The sequence below is a fragment of the Rhineura floridana genome, chromosome 19, assembly GCF_030035675.1.
Source record: "Rhineura floridana isolate rRhiFlo1 chromosome 19, rRhiFlo1.hap2, whole genome shotgun sequence".
NCBI classification, from domain to species: Eukaryota; Metazoa; Chordata; class Lepidosauria; order Squamata; family Rhineuridae; genus Rhineura; species Rhineura floridana.
This window is the reverse complement of record NC_084498.1, coordinates 15,166,213-15,189,238: the sequence shown is the minus strand read 5'-3', so window position 1 is coordinate 15,189,238 and position 23,026 is coordinate 15,166,213. Positions and strand designations below refer to the sequence as shown.

At 43.9% G+C, this 23,026-nt stretch overlaps 1 protein-coding gene across 5 annotated transcripts in view; it reads right to left on the bottom strand.

Moving 5' to 3' along the window:
* ULK1 (unc-51 like autophagy activating kinase 1) overlaps positions 1 to 16,332 on the bottom strand; it is a 111,875-nt gene extending 95,543 nt beyond the window's left edge. For 4 of the 5 annotated variants that reach the window (XM_061602273.1, XM_061602275.1, XM_061602276.1 and 1 more), the window contains exons 1-3: positions 15,127 to 16,332; positions 13,415 to 13,507; positions 13,178 to 13,219 (exon numbers count right to left, since the gene is read on the bottom strand). In XM_061602273.1, coding sequence (XP_061458257.1) covers positions 13,178 to 13,219; positions 13,415 to 13,507; positions 15,127 to 15,216 — 225 coding nt within the window. In that variant the 5' untranslated portion in view covers positions 15,217 to 16,332. The remainder of the gene's footprint in view (positions 1 to 13,177; positions 13,220 to 13,414; positions 13,508 to 15,126) is intronic. The other variant, XM_061602274.1, reaches the window with a different exon arrangement.
* Positions 16,333 to 23,026: the final 6,694 nt, after the last annotated feature.

The window sequence follows — 23,026 nt, the reverse complement described above, 5'->3', positions numbered from 1 at the left end:
GTTCCAGGAGGACGCTGGAGAATGGTGAATAGCCCATTCCATCATGCCTTCCAATGTGCAAACAGGTGATGAGCAGAGAAATATGAGGCCCAAGAGGGCAATGGTGCCAAGTCACCAACACTGAGTAAGAACATCACCCGTTTTTAAAAAATGACAAAATGGCCACACCCTTCCAAATCATCACCACACGTTGCCCTCACAGGATAATTTAGATTTACGAGTATGTGCTCACTTAAGGAGACTTTAGCAGGCATTCAAATGCTCAAGGAACTGGTTTTGTCATGCGTTTTCAACATATTTTTTAAAATATTCAAAAAGAAAAAGCAAAATTGGAGGAGGTAAAATTATACGTTCAACTTCAGACTGCCGAGCTGGTGCTATTTTTTTTAATAAAAAAATGGATTCATTCATTTCATGAATTACGCTTAAGCCCTTTGCTTCATCCAAAGAGTTCAAAATGGCAATACACAGCTTTTCTCCCTCACACACACTCAACATTTTATCCTTACAACAACCTTGTGAGGGAATGACTCTCCCAACTCCCAGTCCGACACTTCAAGCACCCTGACACTGTGTGTGTGTGTGTGCACACGTGTATCCATGCACAGTGCTCTCCTCTGTAACAACACAAACCACCACTTCCCCACAAGTAGAAAACCAGCACACAGGGTATAGGCTGGGCTCAAGCCATCTTCTCTGATTTGCTAGGGGGTGGTTATTTGTTTTATTGTTAATATTATTACTAGGTTCTCTGCTATTACAGACGGGAACATTTTAAAAAGTACCTGCCCGCAGTTTTCAGTGGTGACATCCATTCTGCCACCTCATGTGTAAACTAGGCCACAGATTGCATCAAATAAAACTTCATGGCCTGGTTCATAAATAGGGATGGGAGAATCTGCCCGTTTCAATTTCAGTTTCTCATTTTTCTTGTCTTCAGTTCAGTTCTCCACACTTCCACATCAGTTTGTGGGTGTTGTGTTGTTTTTAAAGTCCTTAACTTTAAAATTCATTAACATTTTAATGCAAATCTCTCAAAATACACATTTTTTCAAAGCATTCCCCTCCCAATATAATGCATTTTGTGTATTATTTTTATCAGCATGTACATTTCTATGCACACTTTACCACAATATATGCATTTTTGTGTATATGACTTGATTTGACTAGAGAACTATATTGAAAAATTCAGAGACACGCAAATTTCAAAGGACGGTTATATTTAGATTTGCACATTGTTTCAGAAAGTGTGAATTAGGTAGGCTTTCCCTTAAATGCAAACTGAATTTAATTTCCTCCTTCATCCCTATGTCACGGTAAGCAAAAATACAAAAGACTGCCTGTGTGGGGAACCTTCGACCTTTCAGATGTTGCTGTACTACAACTCCCACCAGCCCCACAAGCATGGCCATGGGATGATGGGAGTTGTAGTTCAGCAACATCTGGGACGCCAAAAATTCCCCACACCTGGATTATCAAGATCACACAGAACATGCTAGTTCCCAGAGAGGAACTTGCACCCACTTTGTTCCTCCTTGGTCCTTCTAACTCAGTCCTACCTGACTACACATTATGGTTAAGGAGGACAAGAGTTCAGCCACAATCCCAGATTCGGACGATAGTAAGTCAACCTTGGCCAAGCTGCTGTGCTGCAATGAACTACAAAGACGAAGGCGGAGCAAAGCAACTGCGATTTCTATTCTCTGAGAGCCAGGACATTTGCACTAAGCCATGGTTTGACGAGTTGCACGTGAATGCAGCCAGTTACTCATAGGAGTTTATCAAAACCGCGACCACCTTGCAGAAAGCAGTATGAGCTTTCCAGACTAGTTCCATAAACCACAAGTCTGAACTCTTTCAGGATCTAGTGCAGTACTTTCTGTGGCTCTCCAGGGATCCAGACTGGGATCTCTCCCAGCTCTACCTGGAGATGCCAGAGATGGAACCAGGTGCGTACAAAGTGGATACTCTGCTATGGAGTTACAGCCCTTCCCATAACTGGGGCATCACAAAAGAAACCTTACGCAAGCTACAACATAGAGACAAGCTGGGGATATCAGGGCATAAGCCTGGACCCTTCTGCATGTAAAGCAAATGCTCTACCACTGAGCTGCAGCCCTTCCCTTAAACCTCCACAGGGCATGTCTCTTTCCCACCCCATGTAGCTGGTATAGCACAGTGGGGAGGAGAGCCTGGCTGTGAGTCCAGTCAGCAAGTTCAAATCCCTGCTCGTGTCTCCTGGGTGTCAAGGGCCAGCTAAAGATCACCCCCACAGGGAGTGGCTCAGGGGTTACGTGCCCTGCCACCTGTGCAGCCGTGGGCAAGCTGCATAGTCTCAAGGAGCCCAGTTGCCCCCCAGCTGGCAGTTGTAGACAAGGAAGGGGCTGGCTTGTGCAGCTGTGGCAAGCTGAGCAGGCCCTAGCCAGCTGGGGAGGACGAGCCTCAGAGGGAGGCAATGGTAAACCCCCTCTGAATACTGCTTACCATGAAATCCCTGTTCATAGGGTCACCATAAGTCAGGATCGACTTGAAGGCAGTCCATTTCCATTTTTTTCCTTTTCCACCCCATCCTTAATGCTAGTTTGCAGCACAAACCTATTCAGAACAAGCTTCAAAAATCATTTCTAAAAATACCCAATTCCACCCTCATCAGGGACGATCTCACTAGGTCTTCTGCACAATGCTGGCCCCATTAGCACTACTCAGTAATATGTAACCACAAAGCAATTGGGACATCATTTGTTCCCAAAGCTTTTGGAGGACCATTCTAGTTCATGATGAAGGCTGTTAAGAGGAAACAAGCCGGGAGGCAGGCTGGCTCTCAAGCCCTATACCCTTAACACAGCTTGAAAAGGCTGTTGCTCAGAGCACCTGCTTTGCATGCAGTTCCCAGGTTCAGTCCCCGGCATCTCGAAGTAGAGCTGGGAGAGACTCCCTGCCTGAATCCTGGAGAGCTGCTGCCAGTCAGTGTCGACAATACTGAGCTAGATGGAGCAATATTCTGACTCCACAGAAGGGAGTTTTCTGTTTTTCTGAAATATTACTGGCATAAAATCCAAAAGGCTCAGTAGAATACTCAGTAGAATAATAAGCATTCACATTGCTCATGACCTTGCAATATTTTGGTTGATCCTAACAATGGTATTACCCTCCAGTAGCTTTTTCACTTTTCCCCCCCTAGTAGACCAAGTAGGCTACCTATGATTATTTTTTCTGTCCGCATTAAAGATGTTTCTCAAGGAAAACATCTTGATGATTTTTTAAAAAATGGATAGTTGTCAGCAAGCCATCCTGGAGTCATTTGCTGACCAGCTCTGATGTCATGGGACTATTTGCATACTCCAGTGAAGTATCACCAGGGAAGGCGTCAATTACGGAATGTTGACAAGCAGAGCTGCTACTGTGAGGAAAGGGAAAGGTCAACTTAAGATGAGAGAGAAACTATCAAAGGGCTTCAAGGACGAGAAGAGACAAATGCTTATGATGGGGAAAGGGGAGAGAGACATGGGCGCTAGGCAATACAAATGCCAACAGCTGAAAAGCTTCATGGGAAGAGGGCCTTGTAGGTAAGGGAACCAGGCAGATAGGGAAGTTATAGGATGGAGAAGGGGTTGCAGCTCAGTAGTACAGCATCTGCTTTGCATGCAGAAGGTCTCAGGCTCAATCCCTGGCATCTCCAAGTAGATCTAGGAGAGAAACCTGTCTGAAACCTAAAGAGCTGCCACCAGTCAGTGTAGACCAGGGCTGTGGAGTCCGAAGCAATTTTGGGTGGAGTCGGAGTCGGTAGAAATGTACCGACTCCGACTTCAAAATAAAATCAATATTTTAATATTAATTTTAATTTATTAATATTAATAAATTAATATACATTTGCCATTTATGAAGGAGTCAGACAGTAGAAAAATAGAGGAGTTGGAGTCGAAGGTTTGACGTGCAGACTCCACAGCCCTGGTGTAGACAGTACTGAGCTAGATGCACCAATGCTCTGAGTCGGTATAAGGCAGCTTCCTATGTTCCTACGGTGTGTGGTGCAGCAACAGGCAGGACATTAGGGATCCAACCCCTTGGAAGAGCTCCTCTGAAATCTGCCATAACATTGCTCTCTGATTTCAAGACTGAAACAATCTCTGGCAACGGAAAAGATGTTTGCTTTCATTTGCGGTAGGCAGTGAGTTGGCTCATACCATGTTGGTTTCAACACTGTCTAGATTTTGTAAACTCTTACAATCTTCTCTTCTATCAAACACAGCTTCCTTCTGCCAAGTCATTCATCCCTCTACAACAGCAGTGGGGAACCTGTGGCCCTCCAGATGATGTTGGCCTACAACTCCCATCAGCCCCAACCAGTATGGCCAATGCCCAGGGATGATGGGAGTTGGAATCGCATAACATCTGGCAGGCCACAGGTTCCCCATCCCTGCTCTAAGGAGTCTTTATAAATGAGGACCCAACCAATCATCATGAACATGTGAAGATGGTGTTCAGATCAATGTAGTCTTCTAAACACACACACACACACACAATTTACTAATCTGACAGTAACTGCCTTTCTACAGCAGCCTACTTTGTTTCTACACTGGACACACTCACCTACATGCAATTCCTTGCCACCTATGGCTACTAAGCTAGTGCTTAAATACATACAAAGCTGGATTAATGCCTTTGGCATGCAAGGACAGTTGGCTGTTGCTGATCAGGTGGGTACATTTGCAGAGAGGTTTGCAAAGTATTAAATTATATTTATATACATAATATGGGCATCCTGGACAGCCGATACTGAATGGGGCTGGTCAAAGCAAATGACACCCCTTCCCCTCTCCCCCCCAACCCCCAGTTAGATTGCATCCATAGTACCCAAAGTCAATCAAGTAATTTCACACCCAATGCAGAAAATTCCAAAAGCACCTCTGCCCCTCCCTAGCAGTTTTTTAAACATGCAGAAACTAACATGTTTTTATTATTATTATTATTATTAAATTTATATCCGGCCCTTCCTCCCAGCAGAAGCCCAGGGTGGCAAGCAAAAACACTAAAACCACTTTAAAACATTATAAAAAACAGACATTAAAATATATTAAAATGTGTTTAAAAATATATTTTTTAAAAGCTTTCAAAGCATCTTAAAAAAGCAATTCCAACACAGACGCAGACTAGGCTCTCCACTTAAAAGGCTCGTCGAAAGAGAGCTATTCGCTATGGGCGGTTTAAAAATGAAATAAATAAAATTAAATAAATAAATAAATAAATGACACTTAATATCAACTGCCAGGGTTGGCTGCCTCATTCAACCTAATGGTAGGGTTGGCTCCAATAAAACAAATGGGACCTCAGGGAAAAGCAGCCCAGATTCAGGATAGGCAATAAACTGGAGGGTACTGATGAAGGGTCTGCATAAGACCAGGCCTCTGTGGCCATACCTTTCTCAGCAGGTCTAGTTCTGCTGTATAAACCATTAATGTTGACAGGTGGACTGGGGAGTGGCTATCGCTTGGCATGCAAAAGGTGCCAGGTTCAATCCCTCACTTCTCCAGCTAAGACTCCCCTCTGGAAGCAAGAGCCACTTCCAGTCAGACCACAGCTGGGAGGAGCTGTGGCCCTCCATATGTTGCTGGACTCCAGCTCAAAGGCAGCACGCTTCTGAATATCAGTTGCTGGAAATGGCAGGAGGGAAGAGTGCTGTCGCCCTCAGATCCTGCTTGCGGGCTTCTCATAATGGGCATCTGGTTGGCCACTGTGAGAACAGGATGCTTGACTAGATGAAGCACTGGCCTGATCTAGCAGGGCTCTTCTTAGGTTTTTAACTCCCATCATCTCTGGCAATTGGCCATTCTGGCTGAGGCTAATGAGAGTTGCAGTCCAACACAGGGCCATAAACTCCCTCATCCCTGGTAAATTATACTGATCTAGGATTGATCAAATCTCTAGCTTATATAAGACAGAGAGGAAGCACCACGTAATAGAAGAATGAACACAAAACCATTTTTTGATTGGTTCCTAGGGATGAAGGAGGAAGTGACATCTTGCAGCATAAAATCGCAACTTATCAACAGGATGGCAAGTTGGGCATCGCTTCTTCCAAAGTGTCCTTACCTCACTAACCTAGCATTATGCCAGGTCTTAGGTTTTTTGTTTAACACCACCACCAAAAAAACCCTCTCAGAAAATAAATGCAAGACAAGTAGTGACTGTATACAGTCTACAGCACAGGAGGGCAAAAGGTACATCAAAACCTAGAGAGAGAATCTGACTGATTTGCCATAGATCAGTGGTTCCCAACACCCCTCCCATGGACCACTTAAAAATTGCCAAGGGTCTTGGCGGACCACTTAAATTATTTTTTCCTATGTTGTAGCAATTGTAATTTGCTATCCTAGATGCTGTATGATTTTTTTTAAATGGTATCTTTATTGCATTGTTTGCTTCTTAGAAGCCATAGAATTCAAACTGCAATTCAATAAAGTACAAAGAAGTAAATAAAAGCAACTGAAATAAAATTAAAATCAATATGAATATTTAATGCAATGGATGTGCCATCTCCCATCTTCAACCACAAATCCTCAGATGAGCTGTGGACCACCTGAATGTAAGATGAGCCCTGCTGGATCAGGCCAAATGCCCTTCCAAGTCCAGCATCCTGTTCTCACACTGGCCATCTAGATGCCTTTAGGAAGCCCCCAAGAAGGACCCAAGCACTCTCTCCACTTCTGATCACTAGCAACTACTATTCAGAGACATACTACTTCCAACAGTGGAGGCAGAACACAGCTATTGTGGCTAGCAGTCATGGATAGCCTTATCCTCCACATCTCCTGGCTTTGACTAGATCCTGGGGTTCTAGCAAAGGAACAATATAGATCCAACAAGCCTGAAGCCTGAATGAAACCCCAGGCTGCAATCACTGAGGTTACATCAACCATTTCCTTGGGTGTGTGGTGTGGCAGGGAGAGTTACAGAAAGCATTGGCCACCGGAAAGAGGAGGAGAGACAGAAGGAACTGCAAAATGAGTAACAGCAGCAACCCTCCAGAAAAATGGATCTATATTTACAGCTTCCGAGCAATAACTCTGTTACATCTGCTGCAGCAGAGAAGAATAATCTATAACACCTTGAATACATTTAAGTACATTTAAGGTGACATCAGCTTTCCAGAGGGGACATGGAAGAGTTCAGGCCACAATCACTCTTTCAAAAACAACCCCACCAGACCATATTGAAAAAGGATCTCTGGATTAATAGAAGAGAGTATGGCCTTAAGTCACGCAACTTTGACAGCAAAACAATAAGGCTTGCAAGGCTTTTTGTTTTGCATTTGAACAGAGAAAAAGGTAAACAGTGAGCTTGCCACTTTAAAAGAACATAAAGAAGCAGGAAGTATGAGCTTTGCCAATCTAGCTGAATTACTATAATGGTTGTATGCAAGAACATGAGATAAGTGGGGGAGGGGTATTTCTACCATCCCCAGTGGCAGTGATGGGGAACCTGCGGCCCTCCAGACGTTGGTCTTGCAACTCCCATCAGCCCCAGACACCATGGCCAATTGTCAGGGGAGTTGCAGTCCAGCAACATCTGGCAGGGCACAAGGTTCACATCCCTGAACTACGGTTTAAAGTTGTTTCATGTTTGATTTAAAATAACAGGGCCAACACACACACACAAAACATCCTGGGAATTTTAGCTGTTCGCTGGTGCTCAGAATCTCAAATCTAGTTATTTATATACCACCTCTTGTAATATTTCAAAGGCAGTGTAAAATCATTCAATACAAAACAATTCAAAATGTGATAAACGAATTCAATAAGAACAAAGGAGTCATTCCACTGGTATCAGAAGCCAGGGAAAATTTAAGGTATGTTTTTCACAGCTGCTGGAAGCTCCCCAGAGTAGATGCCTGCCATCTCTCACTAGAGAGCCTTAGTTCATAGGCTAGGGGCCACCACAAAGAAGGCCACCACAAATCACCACAAGATGAACTTCTGCAGACCGTAGCGTAACTAGGAATTTTATTTCTCATTTGCCCAACAACAACAGTTCTCTGGGTAACGTCCAAAATAAGACAGGTTAAGGCTGCAATCCTACACACACCCAAGAGTAAGGCTCACCACAAGTGGGATTAAACCTCACTGAACGTTATGAAACTTATTTCCAAGTAGACATGCATAGGATTGCAGTTGTCTTTTTTTAAACGCACACACAAAATTCCAATATAAAAAAGCAACAAAAACACAAGAAAAACAAAAAAAGTTCCAAAAGCAGACACCTGGAGGACAAACACATCACAGGAACTACCAGTTGTTCTACTCCATTTGAAATGGTTTTCCTTGTTTTATCACTGTTATGGTTTAATCCGCTTTTACAATTATATATTCCGTTGTTATAACCCATCCTGCGACTTTATGGTAAAGAGCAGGTAAGAATTATTATAAATAAAATACATAAATCCAAAAGGGATAAATTCCACTACCTCCCTTAGATATAGAACAAGAGTTCCCAGGATCCCCTGCAACAAGGACGTCAATAACCGTTAACTGACTGACATTTTGTAATGCAGACAACCCCCAAACAGATGCTTTATAATACTGAATGCGACCCAGTGACACATTTCACACCCTGTTAAATCTGGCTGGAGGAAAGGAATAACAACCTCACAACTGGTATTTCGCTTTGGGACTCCCTCAAATCGTTTAGTCCTCATGGGGGAACTGCAGGCAGCAGCTATAAACAGGAGTATAGCTGTCTGGGGTCACAGTGGGTCATAAGACTCCTTACTTTTTTGGGAGCAGTGTCCCAGTCAGGCCCCGGTGTACAAGCCAATCATCATGAACACGGGGTATATTAACCACAGAGAAGAGTCCTTGTCTTTTTGTGCTGAATGGAGCCAGTCAGAATGAAAGGAAGTTAGTCAGCCACTGAGAAGACTCTTCTCAACCCAGCTTCCCCTTCCATGCTCATTGGCTCCTAGGGACATGCGTTATAGTGGGGTGTGGACTCAGACAACACAGAGAGCAAGGGAGACAAGGGAAAATGGAAAAGGGGGTGTAGTTGTGAGGGGGCACGGTGTGACTACCATGAATGGGCCCTGCACTTCTCCATTTGCAACTACACAACTGGTTATCAGGCAATTCTGGTGAAGGCGCACGTTGCAAAGCTACGTGCAGGCAACTAGCTAGGTTGCTGTAGGAAGCCAAGTGATGATGTCCACCCCCTTTGGCAGTCCTACTCAAGCAACAACAACATAATGTTTCTCAAGCCCCTGATTGACTGCTGAAACACAACTGATGTAGGCTTGTGGGAGTGCTCACAGGTTACAAGCTAGTTATAGGAGAGTGGCCTTACACTAAATCTGACCCAGAGCCTACCCAGCAGATGGCTGGCCAGTGCCTCTGGCCGCACAAATCTCTAGAACAGGTTTGGCTACCCTGCAACCCTCCAGATGGGACTACAGCTCCCATCACCCACCACCATTGGCCCACACTGGCTAGGGATGGTGAGGGTTGGGGCCCAAACAACATCTGGAGGGCCACAACCCTGCTGCAGAAGTTGGGCAGGTGACAACAGCAGCACCATGTGCGGGGCGGAAGCCCAGGGTCCCACTCAGCAAGAATGTGCCAGAAGGGGCCAATTGTAGCAGGGCTGGCTTAGCAATAGAACAGTCACTTGTACATTGTCCCCCCCAAAAAAGGCAAAGGAGGATACAGATTTGCATAAACTTTGCATGTGCTAATTTATATTAAGAGTTGCATCCATTGTTTTATGTATTTTTCCCTCTGGTCCCACATACTTTTTGTCTCTGGCCTTGCCTACCACTGGCATGGGACTCGCTGAAAGTTGCCCCTAAGAGAATCCAGCCCTCGAGATGAAAAACATTCCCCACTACCCTCAGTGAGGAACAACACACAGTAAAGTTGCTTCTCACATTTTGAAGTAATACTCATCACTTTGTAAGTGGGTGTGGAGTAAGACCCGAGTCTTAAATTACCAAACTGCACTGAGACACAAATACTAGACCTGCTACGTGAGGCCCCTTAAACTGGGACTCCCAAGGAATCAAACTAAGTGCTACCCAAAAGGTCCTCTGTCACTGACAAACAAGAACCTCATGATGTTGAAGACCCACACCAGAGCAAAAGTGCTGTGTGGTTTGACCTTCATGTGCATAGATGCACAACAAGAAAGGTAGGTAGCCCTTGTTAGTCTAGTAAAACAGCAAAGCGAGTATGGAAAAATACTAGCTATGGTGGATTGGATATAAATACTGTGGCTGCTCTCCATCTCTAAGGCCCTTGAACCAAGGCAACAGACTTATGCCTAGTTCCTGCCAATGTAAACGTGTGTCTGGGCTGTGCCACAACAGGTATGAGTTCCCATAATGGAAGGCTCCTTCATACTAATTAGATATAAAAAATATCCCCAAATCTAGAAAACTAGCGTGTCAGAGAGAGAGAGAAAAAACCTTGGCTAGAATCCTCCCTGACATGCTCATTTTCTTGATTCAGAGATTAGCTGTCGGTATGAAAGAACCAATGTGTCAGGAACATACTAACAATCTGCCAGCCAATCCAGAGACACAGGTCTGGTAACTCGGGGAAAGTGTAAGCTTCAATCAAGGCTTGCATTAGATGCTGGAGGCACCAAGGAACCAGCCAGGTTGTCACCTGGAAGCTGATCTGACAGCATCCCATATCTGGTAGCATCCCATATCTGGTAGCATCCCATATCTGGTGTAGACAAATCATAATTCATAAAACCTGGCATCTCCAGCTGGGAGAGGCTCCTGCCTGAAACCCCTGGAGAGCTGCTGCCAGCCAGTGTAGACATTACTGAGCTAGATGGACCTGATAATTAGAACTGTATAAGGCAGCTTCCTGAGCTCCTATCTACTCCAGGTGTGGGGAACCTTGACCCTCCAGATGTTGCTGAACTACAACGCCCGTCAGCCCGGGCAAGCAAGGCCAACGGCCACGGATGATGGCAATTGTTGTTCAGCAACATCTGGAGGACAAAAGGTTCCTCACACCTGCGCTACACAATCAGCATAATCCATGTGGTAGCATTATTCTCATGGGGACTTACTCCAAAGTGTAAATATTAGATTTCAGCCTTATTCTTTCAAAGTTAACATCTGAAGCAGACATCTCTCTCTCTTCAGGGCTACCTGCCAACATTGTAATGAAACATTTCAGAGGGAAAGAAAAATCCCTTATTTTGAAAACAAATCTCCCTATGACTCTGGAGCGGTCGTTATCAATGACTTGCATTCTTCTGTATTGTCGTTATTATTTAGATTTACACAACATTTACATTGAACCTCTCCTGTTGAAACAGCCAGGATGATTGGATGCATTTTATGTCTCTCTACTTTTCTCTGATCAAAATGCAGCTACTTTTCTCAGCGTAGCTAAATTCTGTGCTGCAGCATGTAAAATCCATCAAGAATTAATTGTAGCTATCTTATAATATTCCTTTTTGGAGTTTGTGTTTTTAACAAAATGCATCCTATCTTATTCCATTTTGTTCTGTCTTATTCTATTTTATGTATCTGGATAATATGTTTTATGCTATTTCTGAATGTTTTCTATGCTGGTCACTGACCGTCATCAAGAAAAATTGACTGAGAGGGAAAGAAAGGTTTCGATAGCAGAGTGCTGGAGCTGCCCTCAGTGGCCACGTGCACAGAAATTTCATCAACACTAAGCAGAAGAAAAAGTAGCTGATCTGTGACTTTATAAATAAGAACTGGGCTCTGGGATCTGCACACACAGTATTCCCTTGCCACATCAAAAAAAGCAAAGCAATGCAAGGTTTTCAGAAGAACAAGAATAGTTATGTTTATCCTTTGATTTTACAGGAGAAAAGGCCTCCTGTAAATCTTACACACCACATTTCCATAGGGCAATTATTAGAAAAGAATGACATCCCCCCCCCCGAGTTTATCGGCTTTGGGCAAAACCTATTTGCTTCCTGGTTATTTGACCTAAATTAACCTCCCCCTACCCTGCAACGTCCAGCCCATAGTTTTGAGAAAGCAGAGGCAAGCTGGGAAAAAGAGTTCTTGTGCCCAAGCAGCAATGAACCAAAAGCAAACAAAAGACAGGGAACTGGAGACTACATCTCCCAGAAAGCATTGCAAAACAGTCTGCACCAGCCAAATATACACAGGGATTTAGTTGCACTGATGATGCAAAGCTCCGGCTCAGCCAATCCCAAAGCACAGGAGAAATGTCAACAAACAAGGAGATCTGGAGGCCACATGACACCAGACAGGATAGCAAAGCTCAGACAAGCCACAGGGAGAACAAGAGGATCCTTGCAGCAACTCCTTCTCCTCAAAACAAAAGGCTGGCAATCCTAAACAAGGAGAGGACTCCAAGGTGGAAACTGGCACAGTGATCTCATTCAAAATAGGATTTAATCATGGGTGCACACTGGAGGATTCACCTTGGTGTGCCACAACCTTGTGCTGTTGTGCTATTTTCAGATAAACACACAGGAAAACCTCTCTAGAACAGCAGAGAATTCTCAGACAGAGAGGCTAGGCAATTTCAGGGGGAAACTGACAAATATTCCTAGACATTTTATAGAATAAGGAAGTTTTCTTGATATGGGAAAAGCACAAAAGGAAAACAATAATCACGAAAAGCAACGCACATAAAGTAAGTCAACTTAAAATGTATATAAATAGAACATTGGAGACTAACAGATACAAGGTCAAATGGACCAAAAGATGGGTATAAAAGCTAAGTCTCAACCAAGTCTTTCTAACTTTTGCTTGTATATAAATTCCAAATACTATATAATTAAGCACATGCCAAAGGGAACAGGGTGAAAAACAAGCAGCCTAACAAAATGCCATCTGGCTGAAAAAAAAAATCTGTTGGAGTGACGCCGTCCACTCAATTTCAATATAAGCATTTTTTTTAAAAAAGAACTACTTTCATCCACCTCCTTTGTTTTATGGCAAGCACCTGCAGGGCCACATCTGTGGGACTGTGGCCTATAATTGAAGCCTTCTGCCCAGCAGTTAAGGCTCTGACTGAGCCTTGTGCTCAAATAGCTTTCACAAAGCAGACAGACTTTTCTTCTATCTGCAAAGACTCCAAATCACCCAAAGCTCTAGGCACATCCTAATTCCTCCCTCCCAATCCCCTCAATTCAATCCTTCCAACATAGTTGTAAATACCTGGAAATCATACAAGGCAACAATATTTTCATGCTTCAGTTCCTAGAAGGAAAGAGAAAGATGAGCATTTATAAAATCACAAACAATCCCTAAACACTGAAATGTTTATTTTATTTTATTTATTTGTTATTAGATTTGTATCCTGCCCTTCCTCCCAGCAGGAGCCCAGGGAAGCATGTTAATGTTAATGTCAGCAATGTAATAAATTAAATGGGGTGGGTTGTTGTTGTTTTTTACCTTGAGTATTTTGATTTCCTTCCCCAAGAGAGTTTGGGATTTTGCCAAGTTTTTCTTGTTAATGCATTTTATTGCTACCTCCACTTCAGGTTTCTGAAAGTTAATAAAGATGTAGATGCAGAATTCAAATGGGGAAAAATGCATTTTATCTTAACATACTCAAACACACACACACTTCTCTATTGGATCTAAATGCTTCCAAACACAAGAAAGTTAGTTAGAAAGTCCTGGTTCAGTATCCCAAACCATACAGCACATGTTCAGACTTGCCCTCTATTGAATTCACATTTGCTGGGGGGGGGGGGGGACGACGACGGGGGACCTTTCATATAGATCTTTATGTTCCCCTTATCCTCTTAATTCAAGCAATGCAAATATATGGATTGTAGGACCTTCTCGGATTTAAGAATGCTGCTTTTAAAAAATTGATTGTTTGCGTCTTTCATTTAATCATTAAGTGACGAAGGAGACATATTTAAACAATGCAAGGACACGCTGGAGACAGGGACTAATCTTTAGGGATAAAGAACCCAGACAATCCTGCTTTAAACCAGGGGCTCCCAAACTTTCTCTCCCCCTCCCAACTATTTGAAAATTGCTGAGCGTCTTGGCAGACTACTGAATGATTTTTCTGCCTGTTGTGGCAATGGTAATGTGCTATGCCAGATGCTGTATGATTTTTAGTTGTATGTTCATTGCTTCTTTTATTTCTTACATGAAAATACAATATGAGAAATAAAAGCAGCAATAAAAATACAATTAAAAAATCAAGATGAATGAAGCTCATGGGCCACTGGTGGTCCATGGACCACAGTTTGGAAAGCCCTCCTAGAGAAGCCACTGCAGCTTTATAGGAACTTTCACCTTCTTGTTCTCAAAGACAGTACAACAGCCAGGTAAATGAATTCTTACTAAAGGTCTTCCAAGCTTGCTGCGGGCTAGCAGAGGAGAGATGAGGTTCTCCTCTGAAGCCTGCACAGGAATGGGCTGCCTTCCTGAATCAGCCTGTTCAGCAGTTTCTTGTCGCCTGTGACTACCAGGCTAGCGTAGCTTAAACACAAGGCTGCAGAACAACACCGCTGAGTATTTATAGTCCCTCTAGCACCGCAATATGTTTGTTAGCTTGTGGCTGCTTCAGATAGACAGGGTTGCCAAGCCACCGAGATAAGGCCCGTTTTCATTTTGCATATCCAAAGTCTCCGATTTCTTTTGGCACACCGAGAATAAATTGCGTCAAACCTAAACTGATCAGCTTCCTCGAAAAGCAAACATTGCAGCAGAGTTGCAACAACAAAAACCCAAAACACAATATGACACAAATCTCCAGCCTCATTTTCTTGGAAGCGCATCCCTTGAAGTCAAGGGGGGGGGGGAGAGAGGTCTTCCTGCTCAGCAGACTAGTTTAGAATTGGCCTCATCCTGACCTTATTCTCTTGCCCAAAAGTCCTATTGATTATTACAGAGTGCCTGGACCCAATGAAGCCAACAGGACTACAAAGGCAAGGCGATCCAGATCCAATGCACTTCCAAAAGTAACTCTATTGGGAGCTTAGTCTAATATTGCAGGGAATGGAATGTACAGGTCGTATTACAAAGAGAAATAAAACATTTTAATGCACAACACCAAAGAGAGAGAGCGCCATTAACTGCCATCATCTCCCAACACAAAGCCATCAAAAATAAGTTTGGGAAGAAAGAAAAGATCGAGTTACCTCTTTGTGTCTCCCTTTGAAAACGACGGCAAAAGCCCCATGCCCGATCAAATCTTTCCTGCTGAACTCAAATTTCCCAATCGTTTCCATGCCTTTTTTCGGGTGACTCTCCAGCGTGAATGCAAGATGGAGCTTGGTAATAATAACAATAATATATATAGCTGAAAAGAGGGGAAAGGGGGGGGGAATCGAAGGCCTCCCAAATCCCTCTTTGTTAAAGGGGGGGGGGGGAAATCGCACACACTAATAATAGCAACTCTTGAAAAGACACCCCCGCCCTCTTTCAAGAATAATCAAGAGGAGCTAGAAACTTGAAAAAGTAACACTTCTCTCCTGTCCAACTCTCGGCAACTAAATTTTTGGCTCTGGACTTCCACCTCTTCTCCTGCCATCGACTGTCTGTTTCTGAAAAAAAGCCGGGATTTACTCATTGTTACGAAGGGACGGGAGAGGAAAGCGTTCGAGTCCCGGCTACCAAGTTTTCCTCATTTTTTTGCCAGGAAATTGGGAGAATTTAACAATGTTTTTTTAAAAAATAAAAGAAAATAGCCGAGACCTCAAATTATAACCTCGTGAATAAGCCTAACAATATAAAGAGATCGTCCTGTCGTTGGACCGCCTTGTTACAAACATCGACCCATCCCCAACCATCCCAACCTTAAAAGTCAGGCTGATGCAAGACGCGCATATCCGAAACAGAGTCGCTCCAACCTTGACGTCAAATCCACCTTAAAAGAAAGTCCACCTTAAAAAAAGACCAAGCAATCCACCTTAAGACCAAGTCCACCTTAAGCGCTGCTGTTTTCCCCCGCTCTCTGCCCCCCTCCTCCTCCTCCTCCAACCAGTTTTTGTTGTTGCTTGTTTGTACAAACAGCTGCCCAGATGCGCGCCGGGGATGCCCCCTTTTTTGGAATCCTCCGAGAGGGCGGCTGAATCCCTCTTGTGGTCCTTCTTGGGAAAGGAAGGGGAAAGTCCACCCAAGGCTCCTTCTGGCTCGCTGGCAGGGAGAGGATCCGCAGAGCAGCCGCTGCTCTTTCGGCTTCAGACAAAAGATCTGCGAGGCTCCAGACGCAGGAGAGAAGCTCCGCTCAGCCGCTTTGGGTTATTTATTTCTTTTCCTGGGAGCGCAGGCGCCGTGGCGAGCAAGGAGCGAGAGGCTCCGCTCAATGGAGACAGCAACAGCCACCTAAAGGCAAGCGATGGGATGGGCTGCGTTGGCCTTTAAAGGCGCAGCAGCACCTTCTGAGTCAGGCACCAAAAAGCGCTCACGCACGCCGACAGGATTCCGTCAGGACCCCGAGAGCCTCAACAGATAGCATCTCCTGGAATGTGCCATATGCCTTAGCTGGAAGAAGGGAGGGGAGGTGCCTTACATTAAGAGGAAACTGCCCCTCCGCCCAGCCAAGGGAAAAGTTTTCGCCCTTTGTTTAGGTGGTGAGGGGAAAAACGGAGCAGTGGAACGCTCTGCCTCTTGAGGTTTGGAACGACAACAGAAGAGAAAGCGGTTGTGTCCTTGTGGAAGGCAATATTGCAGGATTTCTTGTGTTTTATTATTTTTAATAATAATACAATAATAGTAATAATAGCAGTAGTAGTAATCACAATAACAACAACAACTGTTTCAACAAGCATGCCATGGCTAGGAATAGCATATGACGGTATGCTGTTAAATAACTATGATAATCTCATTCATCAGTTCAATTCACAGTACTGGTTGTAACTTTTAAAACTCTTTATGGCTCAGGACTGCAGTATGTTGATGGTGGCTGACCAGTGGATAACTCAGTGAAAATGTTATCCCCCGCCTGCAGCAGCTGTGGATCGTGCAAATTCTATTTTAGGGATTGAGAGGAAAAGGGATTGGAAACAAGTCTGCCAATATTGTGATGCCATTATACACATCTAGGGTAGAATCACACTTGGAATGTCGTGTACAGTCCTGGGCACCACACCTCCAAAAGGATACTGTAGAGCTAGAAAGGGGCAACCAAAATCATCACGGGACTAGAGCAACTCCCCTATGACGAAAGGTTACAATACTTCGGATTCCCCTAAAAGAAACTTTTAGTTTAGATAAAATGGCACGTCTCAGATTTTCTATAAAAGAATCCATGGTGCAGAGAAACTGGAAAGGTTGTCACACAGAGGAGAGCCAGGTTCTCTTCTCAATCGTCCCACAGTGCAGGACACGGAATAATGGGCTCAGCTTACAGGAAGCCAGATTTCTGCTGAACATTAGGAAAAAGTCCTGTTAGAGCGGTATGACAATGGAACCAATGACCTAGGGAGGTGGTGGGCTCTCCAACACTGGAGACATTCAAGAGGCAGCTGGACAGCCACCAATCGGAGATGCTTTAACTTGGATTCCTGCTTTGAGCAGGGGGTTGGACTCCATGGCCTTATAGGCCCCTTCCAGCTCTATCATTCTATGAACAGAGTGAAGGTTTCACCCTCTCTCATCATACTGGAGCACAGGTCATGCAGCAAAGCTGAAATGGAAGGGTTATAGCTCAGGGGTGGTAGAACATCTGCTTTGCTTGCAGAGAGATTTCCCTGCCTGTGAAACCCTGGAGATCAGCTGCCAGTCAATGTAGGCAACACTGAGCCGGATGGACTAACAGTCTGACTCAGTATAAGGCAGCTTCCTTTGATTCTAATGGTGAAAGATTCGGGACAGACAAGGGCGAGAGAAACATTCACACAAGGCACAGTTAATCTATGTAATTTCCCACTGCAAGATGTCGTGATGGCCAGCAGCTTAGTTAAAAGGGGATCAGACAAATTAATGGAGGACAAGGCTATTAATGGCTACTGGTTATGATGGCTAACTATGCGGTAGCTTCTGAATATAAGCTGGGGGCGGGGGGAGCTACTACACTCCTCTCCAGCTTGTGGGCTTCCTAGAGACATCAGGATGGCTCCTGAGGATGGTGGATTGGATGGGCCTTAGTTTTGATCATACACATGTACAATGGTCATAAGTGTGGGACCACTAAAATAAACATAGCTCACCAGACATGTATAGGGCTGCATACACACTATTCAATTAAAGCACATTGTCTCCCCAAAGGGATCATGGGAGCTGTAGTTTACCCCTGAAAATGGAAATGGACTGCCTTCAAGTCGATCCCGACTTATGGCGACCCTACGAATAGAGTTGTCATGGTAAGCGGTATTCAGAGGTGGTTTACCATTGCCTTCCTCTGAGGTTGAGAAGCAGCGACTGGCCCAAGGTCACCCAGTGAGCTTCATGGCTGTGTGGGGATTCGAACCCTGGTCTCCCAGGTCATAGTCCAACACTCTAACCACTGCACCACACTTTTACCCCTGAAAGAGCTACAATTCCCAGCACCCTTAACAAATGACAGTTTGCAGGATTTCGGGGGGGGGGAGGAAATCGTGTGCTTTACATGTATGGTGTGTACACACTAGCCAGCCTAGGACTGCTAGATGCCTTTCTCTCTCTTTCTCTCTCCCTCATACACATACACCCCTACCTCTCTTTGTAGCAATCCCAGGCAGACAGTAAAACAAACATGGAAAGTTCCAGAAGCTTCTGAGGGTCCTTACTCCTCCCCACCCCATCCTAGCTTTTGACTGAGGACAATTTACATTACAAAAAGCCACAGTGACCTGGATAATCAAACCACTCCAACCCATTGTGTAACTTTGGCTCTTAAGTCAGAGAGGTTTTTGCTAGAACTGTTGGGATGGAAGAGGAGAGATAATCTCTCACTGATACGTAGTGAGGTTACTTACTTTTTCTTTCAGTGAACAAGATTTGCGTAATATATCACTGATTATTTCCTGCTGTTCTGTGTAAAAGGATTACACCGATTCCCCCTTGCAAAAGGAATAGTCCTTAGTCATATCCTTTATTTTCAATAGGTTTACTCTGAGTAGGACTGTGATACAACCCATATATTAAAACACACAAATCAATCCACAATTGTTCTGACATAGTTAAGTAAAAAGGCAGGCCAATACTATACTGGCAAACTTCCGTTTAATATTATTTATCATCAGCATCATTATTATTACATTTATATCCCACCTTTCCACCAAGAAGCTCAAGGTGGCACACGTGGTTCTCCCCCTCGTAATTTCATCCTCACAACTCAAACTGACTCTGAATCCTAGCAAGACGCAGGCGCTGTGGGTTGGTGGTTCCCGAGTTCAGATATTGGTCAGTTGCCTGCTTTGGATAGGGTCGTACTCCCTCTGACAGATGAGGTCCATAGTCTGGGGGTGCTCCTGGATCCATCTTTGTTGCTAGAGACCCAGGATACCTGAAAGATCATCTTACCCCTTATATACCCAGTCAATCACTGTGCTCTGCAGGTGAGGGCCTCCTGCAGATACATGATCAGGAGGACTGTTCTGCATGACATAGGAAGCAGACCTTTAGTGTAGTGTCACCTACGCTTTGGAATTCCCTCCCCTTAAATATTAGACAGCCACCATCTCTATTATCTTTTAGATGCCTACTGAAGATCTCCCTCTTTCAACAAGCCTTTTAAGTAGAGACCTTATCCCAGTCTACATCTGTGTTGGAATTGCTTTTTAATGTGTTCTTAAAGATTTTTTTTAAAAAAAATACATTTTAAATATGTTTTAATACGTTTTGAAGGATTTTTGTTTTAATATATTTTAAAGTCTGGTTTTAATGATATTTTAGAGTGTTTTAGTGCTTTTGTTTGCCACCCTGGGCTCCTACTGGGAGGAAAGGCAGGATAACTATATAATAATTATTATTTTAAACTCTGCAAGATAAGTTAGGCTGAGAGACAGTGACCAGCCCAGCGTCACCCACTGAGTTTTCTGGATGAGTGGGGATTTGAACCCAGGTCTCTCAGGCCCCAGTCCAACACTCTAACCACTACACCACAGTCTTTTTAACACTGGTCTTAGACAAGACAACCCTTCACACAGAGAACTCCTTCCAGTAGAGGATTGTCTTCTGTAAAATATGGCATATTAGGTAGGAACATAGGAATCTTCCTTATACTGATTGTCTAACCACACTCTAACCACAACACTAATTCTGTAATTATGCGCCATGGAAGAACTGCTAGCTCATTTATTAAACAATTAATGTTCAGCTCCTAGGAGAACCTACAAGCCAAGTGAGTTATCATTACTGTTGGGTTGAACCTAGCCTCAGTTAGTTGCATTTCACTCCCATTGAAATCAGTGTGAAAAGTTAATAATTATTAACTTAAGTGCCACTTAAGTATTCACTGAAGTCCTACTCAGAGTTGAGCCACTGGAATTAATGAACCTAAGTTAGTCATGTCTATTAACTTCAATGGGTCTATGCTGAGTAGGACCACGATTGAATACCACCTCATCTTTCTCAGGTGTGACTAATGATACAATCCTATACCCTCTTACCTGGGAGTAAGTCTCACTGAAATTAAAGGGACTTGCTTCTGAGTAGACATTCATAGATTGTGCTGCAACTTATCTGGGACCCAGCCTACAATTATTATGACAGTGACAACAGTTGAAGTCTATTATGGCTATTCAGTTGGAATGCTGAATTTTCTTAAAGTAGTTTATTTTATCTGTATTTTTATTATAGGTTGCATATTGCTTTGAGAGTGGTAAAATGGAGGAGGAGAAGGAAAAAATATGAAAACAGACAAAGAAGCAGCTTTACACAGAACAGGTTTGATGGGTCCCTGCCCCAAAGAGCTTCCAATATAAAACCAGACAAAACCGCAGAGGGGAAAGGAAATAGAACTGGGGGTAAAGAACATTCGGTTATTTCAGTGACAGTTAAATATGTCAAACTAAACATATAAAAAAATAAGCTGCTTCTAGACCAAAGCACCCATCTAATGAAGGGGCTGTTTACTGAGGGTAGAGATATGCTTACTGTTCTGCAAGTTCCAGTGCTTCTTCATCTCTTTTTTGAAAATGGGGGCACAAGATGCTGGTCAGACCCTGCCTCTTTTTACTGTAAAACCTGGTGGAATTAGCCGGAGTGTTTATTATTATTATTATTATTAGATTAGGATATAATTAGGACACGGAATAATGGGCTCAAGTTGCAGGAAGCCAGATTTCGACTGGACATCAGGAAAAACTCCTAACTGTTAGAGCCATACGACAATGGAACCAATGATCTAGAGAGGTAGTGGGCTCTCTTGACACTGGAGACATTCAAGAGACAGCTGGACAGGCATCTGTCGGGAATGCTTTGATTTGGACTCCTGCATTGAGCAGGGCGTTGGACTCGATGGCCTTATAGGCCCCTTCCAACTCTACTATTCTATGTGTCTATGAAAGAGATTTCACAACTGATTTTCAGATGAACCCGTTCCCCCTCCAGGTGTGGCCAATGGAAACGCTTTGCTGTAGGCGACTAGTGTGCTCGTAGCCTGTATGATACGATCTGTACGATATGGCTGCCACCAGCACCAGTCATTCTGTCTCCCTGAATGGGGTTCATATGTGTCCCTCAATCACCCCCGATGTAAGAATAAAGCAGAAGTGGTGGTGCTGAGGGGAGATGCTGGGTGTGTCTCCATCTCAGGGTGATCCCATGCATGCTAACTTAGAAGTCTCATTGTGTTCAATAGGGCTTATTTAAGAAAAGCCCTTCTGGATCAGGCCAAAGGCCCATCTAGTCCAACATCCTATTCTCACAGTAGCCAACTAGATGCCCACTGGAAGCCCCCAAGCAGGACCTCAGTACAACAGCACTCTCCCCAGTTGTGATTCCCAGCAACTGGTATTCAGAAGCATCCTGGCTCAGACTTAAATCCATTTAGGTTACAGCCTCAGTGATGCAGAAAAGTGGGCTCCTTTAAGAGGGGGTAATTCTTAAGCTTTCTTTTATTGTGTCCAATTTTGATTTTGAAATCTGGAAACAAAACTAGACATGATAAAGAAAGTGTTTTGGGCGTGTAAGGCACTAACCTCTGCTAATAGAGGAGAATCACTGTTGTCAAAGGAAGATGTAGAAGATCATAGTCATCTCTGGACAAATAGCTGCATGGTCATCTTTGTTCTGGGTGCATCAGATGTGTCACTCCTTAATTTGTGGGATACGACACGTTATGTTAAGTGAGCCTGTGGCAGCTTGTTAGTCAGTTATATAATGCAATTAGTAAGGTAGCAGACGATAAGCTGGATACAATGTTCTAGAAGCATACCAAGGGACACCCATGACCCTAGGCGAGTTCTGCTAAGAACATTTTGTGGAGTGCATGCAGGTTAAGATACTTCTGTGGCTGTTGGTTGACTCTGCTTTTGTTAGGGTAATAGTCTAGGTGGCTGGTTGATGCTTGATTGTACAGATGGGGAACTTGTGGTCCTCCATATGTTGTTGGACTCCAACTCCCATCAGCCCCAGCTATCATGGCCATTAGGGATGATGGGCGCTGGAGTCCAGCAACATCTAGAGGGCCAAAGGTTCTCCAGCCCTGCTTCCCTCTGTTTCCAGTATTCAGGCTGGGTCACATCCACACTACACATTTAAAGCACATGGACTTTCCCCAAAGAATCCTGCATACTGCAGTCTGCAAACAGTGCAGACAGCTGTTGGGAGACCCTGATTCCCTCCCAGAGATACCATTCAGAGAATGGTTTAACCATCAGTCCCTTTTCCTGGGAAACTGAATTGTTATATCTGAACGTCTTGCATTTGCATTTGCATTCCCCTTCAACTTCACTGTCCAGTCACACTTCCTCACCCTTGCAACTGTGCTGTGTGTACAGACACCTTCTACTGCGGATTACTCTCCTTCAAGCAGCTGGTATACTAGACTCTCCAGCAGTTCATGAAAGTCGGTCATATAAAACATTTGTTAATCTTTAAGATGCCGTTTTTTTGTTTTCGCTGCAACAGACAGACCTGGCTACCCTTCCTGAAAATTGCCACAGAAAGGAA